This window comes from Entamoeba dispar, genomic scaffold (genome assembly GCF_000209125.1).
Source record: "Entamoeba dispar SAW760 scf_1105229462359 genomic scaffold, whole genome shotgun sequence".
In the NCBI taxonomy this organism is placed as follows: domain Eukaryota; phylum Evosea; order Mastigamoebida; family Endamoebidae; genus Entamoeba; species Entamoeba dispar.
Window position 1 is genome coordinate 1 of NW_001855153.1, and position 12,955 is coordinate 12,955.

General features: G+C 25.5%; 7 protein-coding genes across 7 annotated transcripts, besides 19 other annotated features; 4 read left to right on the plus strand and 3 right to left on the minus strand.

The window, feature by feature from the left end:
• Nucleotides 1-4: 4 nt before the first annotated feature.
• On the minus strand, nucleotides 5-448 carry EDI_116900 (GTP-binding protein SAR1B, putative; the record flags this gene model as incomplete). The annotated part of the gene is made up of 1 exon (XM_001739720.1): nucleotides 5-448. The coding sequence occupies one exon, from the start codon at nucleotides 446-448 to the stop codon at nucleotides 5-7; it is 444 nt and encodes a 147-aa protein (XP_001739772.1).
• A 103-nt stretch (nucleotides 449-551) lies between these two features.
• Nucleotides 552-593: a sequence feature (AT_rich).
• A 38-nt stretch (nucleotides 594-631) lies between these two features.
• Nucleotides 632-675: a sequence feature (AT_rich).
• A 623-nt stretch (nucleotides 676-1,298) lies between these two features.
• Nucleotides 1,299-1,326: a sequence feature (AT_rich).
• A 491-nt stretch (nucleotides 1,327-1,817) lies between these two features.
• Nucleotides 1,818-1,848: a sequence feature (AT_rich).
• A 70-nt stretch (nucleotides 1,849-1,918) lies between these two features.
• Nucleotides 1,919-1,994: a sequence feature (AT_rich).
• Nucleotides 1,995-2,057: 63 nt separating this feature from the next.
• Nucleotides 2,058-2,093: a sequence feature (AT_rich).
• A 568-nt stretch (nucleotides 2,094-2,661) lies between these two features.
• Nucleotides 2,662-2,731: a sequence feature (AT_rich).
• Nucleotides 2,732-2,854: 123 nt separating this feature from the next.
• Nucleotides 2,855-3,026: a sequence feature (AT_rich).
• A 102-nt stretch (nucleotides 3,027-3,128) lies between these two features.
• Nucleotides 3,129-3,942, plus strand: EDI_116910 (uncharacterized protein; the record flags this gene model as incomplete). Its single annotated transcript, XM_001739721.1, has 2 exons — nucleotides 3,129-3,644; nucleotides 3,700-3,942. 2 exons carry the CDS (start codon nucleotides 3,129-3,131, stop codon nucleotides 3,940-3,942), a joined length of 759 nt encoding a protein of 252 aa, XP_001739773.1.
• Nucleotides 3,943-4,036: 94 nt separating this feature from the next.
• Nucleotides 4,037-5,773, minus strand: EDI_116920 (serine/threonine protein kinase ppk15, putative; the record flags this gene model as incomplete). Its single annotated transcript, XM_001739722.1, has 1 exon — nucleotides 4,037-5,773. The coding sequence occupies one exon, from the start codon at nucleotides 5,771-5,773 to the stop codon at nucleotides 4,037-4,039; it is 1,737 nt and encodes a 578-aa protein (XP_001739774.1).
• Nucleotides 4,354-4,388: a sequence feature (AT_rich).
• Nucleotides 5,382-5,402: a sequence feature (AT_rich).
• A 36-nt stretch (nucleotides 5,774-5,809) lies between the features above and the next one.
• Nucleotides 5,810-5,919: a sequence feature (AT_rich).
• Nucleotides 5,920-5,943: 24 nt separating this feature from the next.
• On the plus strand, nucleotides 5,944-6,711 carry EDI_116930 (uncharacterized protein; the record flags this gene model as incomplete). The annotated part of the gene is made up of 1 exon (XM_001739723.1): nucleotides 5,944-6,711. One exon carries the CDS (start codon nucleotides 5,944-5,946, stop codon nucleotides 6,709-6,711), a length of 768 nt encoding a protein of 255 aa, XP_001739775.1.
• Nucleotides 6,054-6,077: a sequence feature (AT_rich).
• Nucleotides 6,712-6,713: 2 nt separating the features above from the next.
• Nucleotides 6,714-6,874: a sequence feature (AT_rich).
• A 13-nt stretch (nucleotides 6,875-6,887) lies between these two features.
• Nucleotides 6,888-8,624, plus strand: EDI_116940 (uncharacterized protein; the record flags this gene model as incomplete). Its single annotated transcript, XM_001739724.1, has 1 exon — nucleotides 6,888-8,624. One exon carries the CDS (start codon nucleotides 6,888-6,890, stop codon nucleotides 8,622-8,624), a length of 1,737 nt encoding a protein of 578 aa, XP_001739776.1.
• Nucleotides 6,951-6,971: a sequence feature (AT_rich).
• Nucleotides 8,625-8,727: 103 nt separating the features above from the next.
• Nucleotides 8,728-8,786: a sequence feature (AT_rich).
• Nucleotides 8,787-8,789: 3 nt separating this feature from the next.
• Nucleotides 8,790-10,001, plus strand: EDI_116950 (serine/threonine protein kinase Chk2, putative; the record flags this gene model as incomplete). The annotated part of the gene is made up of 2 exons (XM_001739725.1): nucleotides 8,790-8,864; nucleotides 8,922-10,001. The coding sequence occupies 2 exons, from the start codon at nucleotides 8,790-8,792 to the stop codon at nucleotides 9,999-10,001; spliced, it is 1,155 nt and encodes a 384-aa protein (XP_001739777.1).
• Nucleotides 8,895-8,920: a sequence feature (AT_rich).
• Nucleotides 10,002-10,053: 52 nt separating the features above from the next.
• Nucleotides 10,054-10,089: a sequence feature (AT_rich).
• A 296-nt stretch (nucleotides 10,090-10,385) lies between these two features.
• Nucleotides 10,386-10,427: a sequence feature (AT_rich).
• Nucleotides 10,428-10,607: 180 nt separating this feature from the next.
• On the minus strand, nucleotides 10,608-12,767 carry EDI_116960 (glutamate dehydrogenase, putative; the record flags this gene model as incomplete). Its single annotated transcript, XM_001739726.1, has 1 exon — nucleotides 10,608-12,767. One exon carries the CDS (start codon nucleotides 12,765-12,767, stop codon nucleotides 10,608-10,610), a length of 2,160 nt encoding a protein of 719 aa, XP_001739778.1.
• Nucleotides 11,344-11,365: a sequence feature (AT_rich).
• Nucleotides 12,768-12,955: the final 188 nt, after the last annotated feature.

Below are 12,955 nucleotides of genomic sequence, written 5' to 3' on the forward strand. Positions count from 1 at the left end.
TGTGTTATCCCATTGCCTCTCTTAATTGTGCTTCTGAAACAGCTCCTGGAATATCTATTTTATTTCCTAATATTAAAAATGGTGTGTTTAATAACATTTCATCATTTAATAATGAATCTAATTCTTTCTTCGATTCTCCAAATCTTTCTGGTGCTGCACAATCAACAATATATATCACTGCATCTACTTCTGTACAATATGTTTTCCATACTTTTCTTGCTGGGGTGTGTCCTCCTAAATCATATGTGTTAAATTTAATGTTCCCCATAACTAACTCTTCCATTGTTGGTTGTTGTGTTGGAATGTGTTGTGATACTTTCCCATCTTTTAATAAATGCAACAATGTCGTTTTCCCTGCATTGTCTAATCCTAAAAATAACATCTTCCCACTCTTATATGCTAATCCTAAATCAGCTAATAAATTCCAAAACCATTCCCATATCCACATCTTCTTTTCGATTTTTTAGTTTCTTTTTTCTTTTCTTTTTTTAAGTTAAAATACATCATCCACTCGAAAACAGAAAAATTTGAAAAAGATTTACAAAAGATAGTATTTTATAATTATTTGTTAAATTAGTTATTTAATAAAATAACATAGCTTCATACTTGTCAATACCAAGTTGTGTTTAACAATAATTTAATTTACTTATTGTTGTTATTAAAAATTTTATATTTCATAGTTTAATCGAACAGAATTAATATTGATAGTTAGTTCCTGTATGAATATTCCAATATTACAGTACACTATCCATTAAACACACTCAGGAAACCATTTCTTTCACTGCACAATCGCTACAACGTAACAAAGTAAAAGTTCTGTTTGATAATAGTGCATAGTTAAGTTACATTTTAACGTGTTTGAGAAAGCAGAAATAACACCTTCAATTTATCTATTTCATTAAAACAGATGAAAGGTAGTGACAATAATTTATTGTTAAATACTACTCACAAAATGCAATTGATTTAATGAAAAATGTTGAGTAAACTATAAAACTAAAATCCTTCTTATTTAAAAAATAATCAATACGATATGTTTTCAGTCAGTTTCTACTTTACAAGAGTGAGGCCATTTCTAGAATAATAGAAAACAGTGATAGAATGAAATTAGTCTTATTACTTGTGTATTAAAAGAAATTCTATTTCGTTGACTGAGTCAAAAAATCAGTTAACATTTTTAAGTGTTATGATTCGAAAAGTGTCCTGTAGTAGGAAAACACTAGGTGTTTGCTAATTTCAAATAGAAATTATTTAGATGGTTCCAGATAAACTAAATGAATAGCATAATCAGTTGATGGAGGTTTATATATATAACTTTAATATTTTTATCCAATAAGTGTTTGTATAATTCTTTTATACTAAATTGAAGAAATTGTATTTCACTGTTGTTAGAAAGAATTATTGTAAAACAATTTTTTCTGTGATAAATTCAATGGCATAAAATAAAAATCTTTCTTGTAAACAATTCAAAAAGAGTAGTAATTCTTAAGTACAATATTTTAAGTGTAATACTAATTATTTAACACGTATAAAGTGAGTTAGAAAGTAAAGATATTTTAAATTTATTCGTTCGAATTCAGACTTATTAATTAATAACTTTATTTATTTGCTTGATACTACAACTATAATTTAAAGTAGTGATTGTACTTAATAATTAATAATCAATAAGTGGCAAAATTATACTCCACTAATGAATAAATTTTACTATAGTCTGGATAAAGTTTTAATGAATTATTTAAACACTAAATAATAAGACAAGGTATTCAATTAACTAGCTTGATCGTTTAATTCATGGACTTTTCATTACTTGTGTTTAAAGCAAAAAATATCATAAAAATAATATTTTTAAATCATCCTGATTCTATCGCTTAATTACCCTAACTACAAGACACTTCAATTTATCAATTTCAACTGTACACACATATTTTAGTAATTAAATTAAATGTTTATTGAAATTGAATAAAATTACATAATAATTTATTTTACTTATTTTTATTCAGTTAGACTTTCAAAGAGTTTTCAAATATATCAGGATATAATTGATAATAACTTGAACAAAGTATTAAAAAAATTTATACAATAAATAAATATTTTTAGTGTACACCACTTTTTAATTTAAAATGAATTATATCACAAAAAATTATAACTATGAGATTTGAACATATTTAATAACTCAATTAGTATTACTCAAAATAATAACATAAACCAGTAACATAACAAAATGAGTTAAAGGATACTATCACCATATAAAAATAATGAGATAAAAAATATGTATAAGCCACAGAACCTATTGAAAATTGGTTTGAAATGATGGAACAAATATTCAAAATATAATAATTTAATTGTTCAACAATTTTCTATAAAAGAAAACTAACACTTTGTTTTTTCAATTCCTCCGTATGAAGAGAAAATGCATAAAAGAAGAAAAGTGTATTAAGCCTAATGAAATATAAAATAAACAAATTTATCAGAAAAAAATAAAGATGTACAACAAAAAAAAGAATGAGGTATGTTAATGAAACAGAAAGTGGATAAAATAAATAAACAATGTGAGACAGATAGCGGCTATTAATTTTTAAGAAGAGAGACGTCCACTAATAAAGTAATGATGCTCTATCATAATATTAATAAAGAAGAGTTAAGATTCGACGAAATGGTTTTAAGAAAAATATTTTATATTTTTTTATCAATAATTGTATTTTTTGATAATAAAAAGATCAAATTAATATAATTACGGCTTCATTCAAATTCCAATCACTTATTTTATTTAATTCATTTTAATGAGATATCATCATCAATTTTATTTTTTGTAGTTAAAAAAAAAAAGAAACACTGACAAAACAAAATTGAAATTGTCATAATATTAAAAAATATTATAATTGTTAATATATTTCATTTTTTTTTTAATGTATAATAAATATTTTTTGAAATACTTTAACATTTTAAATCTAATTATTTGTTTTTTTTTTGTTTTTGGGGAAATGGATAATATAAATATAATAAAATAAATTATTTTTAATGATTTATTTCTAAGAAAAATGAGAAATAGAAATGTCCCCAATTGTAACTTTTTTATTTAATTTTTGAAATAAAAACAAAAAGAACTTGAAAATTCTTTTTATTAAAATCGAATGAATAAATCAAAATGGTTTTATGTAACTATTGGACTAATTTGTGTTACTTGTTTATTTTTAATAGGAAGTTTTGTAACATTTAGTTTTGGTGTTCCACGCCATACATATAATAAAGTGACTGGAAAAAGTATTTTAAATAATTCTGAAGTAGTTTCATGTGGGGACATTGAGGCTCATTCTATTCGTTTAACTGTTAATGGATTTAACTATCAATGTGGGTTTACAACTACAACAAGTGTAATAACATATATGACTCTTATTGCAATATTTATTTGTGAAATAATAGCATTAATTCTTTATTTAAAGAGGAAAAAGATACTTGTCCTTGTAGCATTAGGTCCTTCATTGTTAGTTCCTATTGGATTAATTATATTAACTTTTCTTCAGTCAAAAGATATTCATAGTGGATCATCTACATGTCAAACTTATAAATCAAAATTTCAACAAGGAAGTTGTTCTTCTTGGGTTTTCATTGCATCACCTATTATTAATTCTTTTGGGACATTAATAAGTGTTTGTTATTTATTTAAATAAGAGAAAAAAGAAAAGAATTAACTAAGACTGATAGTTACTTCTTCCTGGTATTTTTATTTATAGTAGATGTATTAAAAAGAATAAAAAAAGTAAAGAAAACGATGAAATAAATCTTACTAAATCAAAAGTTGCTCCAACATTACCAGAAAAAGATACAAAAAATATCCAATTTAATGAGGTAAGATCAGAAAATCAATCATTAATTTCAAATGACAGTTTATATACTAATCAAAACCAAGAAGTTAATTTCTTTGCTATTCAAAATAGAGATAAATAAAATAATTTAAAAGAATGAGTATTTGAAATTAGTATTAGTTAATTTTTACTAGACAAAATACAATTGATTACACTTTGTAGTAATTATTTTAGTTTTACTTAATTTTTTTATCTGTCATTCGATGAACTATAATTTTACTTTGATTATGAAGTTTTATTATTAGTGGATTTTCTTCTTTTTTAGAATTAACAGAACTAAAAGAATCTGGTGCAGAATATACTTGAGCTACAAATGAACGTGGGACATCAGTTGAAAGTTCAGGAATAAAAGGCTTTGAAAGTGAAGGGTTAAATACTCTAATAAATTGTTTTGGTGTAATACTGCCATATTCAAAGGGATTGTCAATAGTAATATTAGGTACATGCCCAGCTTGTAATAATGTGAAGAAAACATTATAATATTCTGAGTTAGTTAATTTTTTATTAATAACAAATTTACTTTTAAAAGCATCTGATAACATATCTTCAGGATCGGCAGAAACTGAATGACCATAAACCTTAAAAGGAAATTCTCTTTCAGGAGGAATCCATTCATGAAAATCTTTTGGTGAGATATCATTAATATTTTTAAAAGTAAAAAATGGGTGGTTTAGTGCTTGGTTTGGTGTAAGTCTTTCTTTTGGATCATATACAAGTATTCTTTGAAGAAGATCGAGTAAACACTCTCGTATAATAAAATTATTTTCTTTAGTATTTAAACTTAATTTCATTGGGTTTTTCATAATAATATCATGTAGTGAAGAATAATACAAATAATTTTTATGAGGTGGTAATTTAATATTATTTTCCCATTCAAATTCAAATGATTCTTTTAACCGATATTTATTAGTCCTTTTAACTAATTTAAAATAACGATCAGCAATTTTTCCATTTTTAATAATTTCATCAGATGGCATTCCAAGCATTTCTACAAATCTTACAATTAAATCAAACTCACTATCAGCAGGAAACAAAGGTACTCCTAAAAATAATTCTGCAATAATACATCCAACTGACCACATATCAATTGCATTATTATATCTATTATTAAATACTACCTCTGGTGCTCTATAATGTCTTGATTGAATGTAAGTGTACAATGTATAATTTTCAAAACATGAACTACCAAGATCAATTAATTTTAACTCTCCATTTTCTGTCATTAAAATATTTTCTGGTTTAACATCACAATGAATAATTCCAGCTTTACTACAACATTCTACTGCTTCTAACAGTTGAATTATCTTTTTTTGAATATCCTTTAGTTCTAATCCAATATGTCTTCTTTCTTTAGAGTATTGATAAAGGTTTTGATTTAATAATTCAAATGAAATACAAAGATGATCACAATACATAAAATGATCATACATCTTAACTATTCTTTCATTCTTAGAATCAAAATAAGTATTTAAAATAGATAATGTAGCACATTCTAAAAGGCCTTGTCTTAAATAAGCTTTCTTATTTTTTAATATTTTTAATGCACAAAACTTATTATTTATATGATCATAACATTTAAATACTTGGCCAAATGTTCCTTGTCCTAATTTTTCTATTACTTCATACCTTGAGACAATATATGGATTCATTGAAAATTCTTTTCCTTCAAATGAATTAAAAGTTCCTATTATATTATGTCTATATACAATTAATTCATTCCTTTCGTTGTCTAATCCATAATTATGTCTTGCTTCAAATGGGTTAGTTAAACAATTCTTTATATTTGTTGGATTTTCTCTCTTGCACACATTGTAAGTTTCTTGAATTCTCGTGGTGAGAAATTTAGTTAGTGTTATACTCATAGGGGGTAGTTGTGGGTCAGTAGGGGTATATTCAGTGAATGCTGATTCCATGAAACTTTCTTTACGAATTTTGAGTTTTTATTTGCCTATATTTAAAAACTATATTTTAATAATAAATTTATTATAATTTAATGGTTTAACATAAATAAAAAAGAGAAATAACAAAAAATTGAAAGAATTTATGTTAAAAATAAAAACTCAGAAACAAATAGTTTAAATTGATGGAAGATGCACGGGCTATCTTAAAGAAAATTCAAACACCCATTCAACGAAATGTTAGTCGGTGTGGGTTGACTGGAGTTATATTTGGTACTTGTTTAATGTTTATTGGATTAATATTATTAATATTTTTATTGTGTTGGCCTGAAACCTTAGTGTATTGGGAAAGAAATAAATGTTTTGCAATGCAATCATCTTTAAAACTAAGTTCAATTGATAGGTATGTAAATGAAAGGTTAAGAGCTGTTATTATTGATACTAGAACTCTTAACCCAACAAATCAAACTTATTTTAATGATTTTGTTCCTTTCTATACTGAAGCAATAAATCAAAAACTTGATGTATATATGACTATGAATCCTGATAGTATTTCTAGTATTAACAATATTTATTCTTCATATGAAATTAAAGGAGTTTTTGTTGATCAAAATAATTTAAAGAACACAGAAGAAATAAGATATGTTTTTGATCAAGTAAATGAACATAAAGTTAAACGAAATAGTCAATTTATTTCTGGTCTCATTACTGAGTTTGGTGGTATTGTTGATCGTTATTATTATGATTGTGCATTATTTATGGTTCATTCAAAGATTTCTACTGAAGTACTATCATTAACTCAGCAAGAACTTAAAAAAGGATTAACACTAATTGGGTTCCGAATTTCAGATTTTAATAATGACATTACCCAAGTCTTTGATATAGCCAACTATGTAGATACTTTTTGTGATTCTAATGCCAACTTCTTTGGATATGTGATCATGTTTGACTAATGAATTATTCTAATAAATAATAATAAACTAAATTATAAATTATAGTATTTTAAATATTTTGTTTTATGTTTTGTTTTCTCTTATTTGAAGAAACCAAAAGATAAAAAATAAAAAAATAAAATCTATTAAAGAACTATAAAAAACTATAAAAAAATATTAAAAAGTCAGAGTGAAAGATGGTATTATTAGAGAAAATAATGAGTTATGTTGATGGACAATCAGTTTATCAAATAGAGTTCAAATTAAAAAAATTAAATAATCTTTTGGTTGATGATTTGTATATTAAAATGGAATTAAAAAATAAACAAGAAGAAACTATAGGAAAATATTCAACTAAATTAAAAGTATTTTCTAGTACTGAAGGACTTTCAGTATTAAATTCTATAGAAAGTATTGAAAGAACTGGTAATGGTTATACAATCAAATTTTATTATAGTGGAATGTTTATGGAAGGATTAATGAGTGAAATGATTGATAGTGTTGTTACTAATAAACCAAGTATTACAAATAACTATGAAGAAAAGATAGATGATATAATAAATCAAATTAATGAGTTAAGGAATCTTGTTATAACTAAAAGAGGTATAAACCAATATACAGAGGTTAAAGAAAGTAATGAAAAAACAGAAGAAGCGTTAAACCAAATTATTAAAAGAATAACTTCATTAGAAGAACATATGAAAAATTATGAAGGGATTGGAGAGTTAGTAAAAAGTAGTATTGTTAATTTGGATAATAGAATGAATGAACTAGATAACCAATTAAAAGAAGTTAAATTAAAAGAACAACAATTAGGAGAAATTACAACTCAACCAAATTCTGCTAAAGGTTCTTCAATTGATTGTGTTATTGAAGAAAAATTTAACAATTTTAATAAAGAAGTATCAAAATTAAAACAAGACATTTCTACAACACTAATTGAAAGTCAAAATAAACAACAAAAAGTTATAGAAGAACTAAGTTCATTAAAAAATTGGTCGACTCAAACTGATGTCTTATTATTTAATATAAATCAAACAATCAATACTTTAATGGTTTCTTCTAAAACTAAAATTAATCGACAAACAGCAGAAATACTCCCTTGTGGAAGTGAGTACACAACTGAAGCTGGTGGTTCAAGAGGAAGTTCTTATAGAACTCCAACACTTGGATCTGCACCAGAATCTCCACGAAAAACACACACTGACAAAATAGGAGTTATTACTTCATCAACAGGAGTTAAACTTGAAGAAGAACCTAAAAGAAAGAAATTACATCAAAAAAAATCAATATCTAAGACTATGAAAGACCTTAGCACAAATGGGTCTTTTTCTAGTCTTTCTAGACATAAAACTAGTAACGACATTCATGGAACAGTTAGTCCAAGAGGTGATAATGATAAAGTGATTAGCATAAGTGAAGAAACTAAAAAAAGAAAATCTACTAGTTCAATATCTTCAAAATCACCAAGACCTAAAGCAGTGATTGTGGATAAAGATAATTTAAAAGAAGAGTTTGAAAAAAAGAAAATACAAAACCAAAAGAAAGAAGAAGGGTCACAAACAAAAAATGATTTAATTTTTAAACAAGTACCTGATGGTGAAATTATGCATATGATTTGTAATGAAGATGAAGATAAAGAAAGAATGGCTAAAGAATGGGTGGAAGAAAATATTAAGAGTATTGACTTTTGGGAAAACTTTGATTTACAAAGACCAAAAGGTGTTATTGTTATTTGCAATAAAATCAAAGAAGGAAAAGAGATGAAGAAAAGACTTGAAATGATGTTTGGAAAAATAAAGATTGGAATTTTAGGACTTGAAGAAATGAAAGATGAGAGTAAAGATGATGGATATATTGAAATTACAATTCGAGATAATAGAGTTGAAGATAAAGAAGATAAAATTAAAAAATTAGTTAAAAAATGGGATTAATCACTTCATTTATTTATTTTTGGGTTTAATGGTTATTAAAAATAGATTAGATACTTCTATTTTAATAAATTTGAATTTAGATACTACTTTCTAAGATCTTATCATTAAATTCTTATTCATTTAAATTAAAACTAAAAAAATATATATATTTGAATAATATAAGGAATGGAAGAAGATTTTTGGGGAATTTTAAAGAGTCAAAATGATGCATATCCAGATATTTTATTAAATAAAAGTGTAGTTTGTCTGTTTTTATTTTCCTTACCAAACAAAATAATAATAAAATAATAAATATAGACAAGAATTGGAAGAGGATATCAGTCATTTCTTGAAACTAAAACAGTGATTAGTTTTAATCATTTTACTATTAAAAAAGATTTCCCTTCTAATGGACATGTTTATCTTCTAGATTTTAGTACCAATGGAACTTTTATTAATCATACTAAATGCAATGAATCTAATGAAATATATTGTTATGATGAAATTACTATGTGCCAACCATTAAGTTCTGTTGCTATATCATATATGTTCATCGATAAACGAGTTGAATTAGAAGATATGAATAGCAGTGGAATCCAATACGATTATTTTATTGGAAGATATATTAATGGGAATGAACAATACATAAGGAGAGTACTTGTTAAAAAAGATTCTTTCAAAAAAGAAGAATTACTTGTTAAAATAATAAGAAAAAAAAGATTTCCAATAAATATGAAAGAAATTAATACACTTCAATCAATTAATTCTCCATATATAGTTAAGTTACTAAAAACAATAATTACAGATAACCATATTTTTCTTATAACACCATTTCTTAAAGGTGGAGCTTTATGTCATCGTTTATTTTATCAATCATTTAAAGCAAAAGATACTCAATTTATAATATACCAAATTCTTAAAGCAGTTCAATATTTACAGAAGAAACATATTATTCATAGAAGAATTAATCCTCAAACAATTATTTTTGAATCTGAAGATTCATTTTCATTGAAATTAGCTGATTTTAGTTTTAGTAGAAGAATAGATGAAACAAGACTTGCATCTACTTATTGTGATTCAGATTATTTAATTGCTCCAGAAATTATACAATCAGCTGTAAACAAAAAACCTTATTATGCTGCAAGAGTTGACATATGGAGTATAGGTGTTTTAATGTATATGATGGCTCATAACAAATATCCAAAAGTATTAAAAGATTATCCATTTATTAACACCCCAAAGTTAATGCCTCAAGAAGATTTACCATCAAATCCAAGTGAATTTGAAAAGTACCAAGAAGATTTAATAAATAAAATGATGTTCATTGATCCATTACAAAGGCCATCTGCTGAACAATGCTTTAATCATCCTTATTTTACTAAATTTCAGTTCAATTAAGTAATACTCATTTTTTATTTTTTTTTGGAAACAACAATAAAGAAAACATAACTATTTAATTAAAATAACAATAAATTATCATATAATTCCAATCATTAAGAAGAATCATTTTTTTCAAGTACACACATAAATATAAATATTTTTGGACATAGGCTGTGGTTAAGATCAGGAAGATCAGAATTTAGATTTTCTCTTCGTTTGTGAGTATTTATCAAAATAAATTATTATGAATTCTTCTAAAATTCTATGACAAAGCACAACTTTAAAAATAACTACGACCATTGGTGCATGGGCATATTCTTCTCTCTTAACTTACCCTTTTTTTTTAATATAAAGAAGTGTGTTACTGTTCTATTTATTGTTTAACATTCATAAGACTATAAGAATAATAAAAAAGAATAATAAATAATTATTTTTCATATAAAAGATACTTTTTCTGTAATAAACAAAATAATAAACAAGAACTATCAATTCTTTTATCAAATCAAACAATTTTAATTAAAACTCTTTGGAATGTTTATATCTTAAAGATTTTATATATTTCTTATTTTATTTTTCATTAACTTATAGTGTGCTTCAATAAATGATCAAAAAAAATGAACTAAATTAAAGAAGATTAGGGAGAATGTCAACAATTGAGACGTGCCACACTAATCCCTTAGAATAAACTAAATGAGTTGCCAAAGATGTTGCAATGATTGCTTTCATATGCATCTGTGGAATACGGGTCATTAATTGTTCTTTATAGAGATTCAAACATTCTGGAATATACTTTATGTAAACATTTAAATACTTCTTGTTGCTTGTATCAAATAAATTCAATGGTGCTAAAAATTCTTGAATACAATCAGTGTATTCATTAATTCTTCTACTTATCTCTTCACTGATACTGACTAAACTAGAATTGTATTTTGCATCATATGCTTGAAGCATGCAATTTCCTTCTCCTTGAGCAATGGTAACGAGACGGTTAAGTATTTCTTTTGCATACTGTTTCTTAATAGCAATGAACTGGTCATCGTCAAGTGCTAACCCACCTAATATTTCATATGAAGAAGAAACAACACCACATTTGTTTGCAGATGAATCTTTAAATATTAACACACCACTTTTTTCTAGAACATCTCTTGCTTTAGGAGTAAGATATAAATTGGCTCCTTCAACAATTATTTTAGCAGTTGGTTTATCATTAACGAAGAAACTTTGAGCATTGTTCTCATTTAAAGTATATGGCCTACCACCACATGGACAAAAAACATCAACAACGTTCTGATGGACAGTGGTTTCATACAACCTCATTCCTTTATTAATTTCGATCCAATTTTCTTCAACTTTACCATTCTTTTTATTATATATTTTAAATTGCTCAACAAAAGGTTGATAAGTTCTTCTTTGATCAATTCTAATCATATAACCATCATCATGTAGTTTATCAGGGTTAAAGTATTGAAGAGCCTTTCCTTTTAAGAACATTTGGTCTAATTCATTGATATCAATTCCTTGATTATCTAAAATAGCACAAACAGAAGATGAAATTGAAGTGATTTTACATCGTCCTGTATGTTCTTTCTTAACTAAATGAATTAAATTACCAGCAACATCACCATTTGGACCACCTGTAATTTTCATAGTGTAGTTATTTAATTTAAGATAATCTAATCCTAATTTAACATATTCAAATACTCCAATAGAAGTTACTCCATACTCTTTATGGTTAATACCGGTTTCTTCTTTCCCACTAATAAATGCACCTTTTGCAAAATACTCCATTCTTTTGGACTCATTGGCAAGCCACTCAATCATACAATCATGCATATTTTCATCTGGACCAAGATAAATATATTCTGGGTGCTTATAATAATCAATGATATTTCTTTCTTTGATAGTTCCATCTTTATTAGCAACGATAAGTGTTAAAAAGGTATTTAAGAAACATTTTTGCATAGAATACAAATATTCATTTCTTGCATTATTTTCATAATTCTTTATAATTTCTTCAATATTACCTGAATACCCTTCAAGAGTTAACTTCTTCTTAATAATTTCAATATCTTTTTTGACATTATTTGGGTGTAAGAAAATAATTCCTTTTGACCCTCCTTCTGGAATATCCTTATTCTTTTTTTGTTGGGTATAAGCTAAATTGTAACACTCTCCAAACATATTAGTCTTTTGGAATAATGCAGTTTCCATATCTTTATTAATGACTGTTCTCAATCCTCCTCGTGCTAAGTCTCTAAATCTAATTTGGAATCCAAAGAAATTTTTATTATAAATGAAGAAAATACCAAATGGTAATTCTGGGTATTTCGTAGTTCTATCAAATTCAGGAATTTGATCAAGAAAATGAGGACTTAAACGGAATCCAATAGCTAATTTATCAATGCAGAAGAAATTAGTTTTTAATATACTTTCAACTAATGACACAATAAAACTAAGTATAGTCTTTCTTCTTTTGTCATGTTTGTATTTTCCTGAATCAATGTTTTTAATAGCTTCTTTAGCCAAAACAATTTTCTCATTATAAATATCTTCACGAACATCTTTTGGATTAAATTTATTATAGAAAGCCTCACAGATCAATTTACTAATAGTGTAATGAAAACAAATAGCCTCTTGAATATATCTTTCACTGAACATTGTTTCATTAATCTCACATAAAAACTGTTCTGCTAGAACACTTAACGCTTGTAATAAATTGCATTTTGAGACTGAAAGGTAACGTGTTTCAACTAAATCTTTTTCAATTTGATCATAACCTCCCATCTCTCTTAAACTTATAAACTCTCTAAGGAAAGACTCACCCTTTAACTCCTTTCCTAGTTGTTCTCCCTCAATAACAATTTCACCAACAAGAATTCTATTAATACTTGAAATATCTCTAATACTAATTGAAGATTCATTAATACAAATCTCTCTCAGTTCACAAATTAATGCAATTTTATATAAAAATC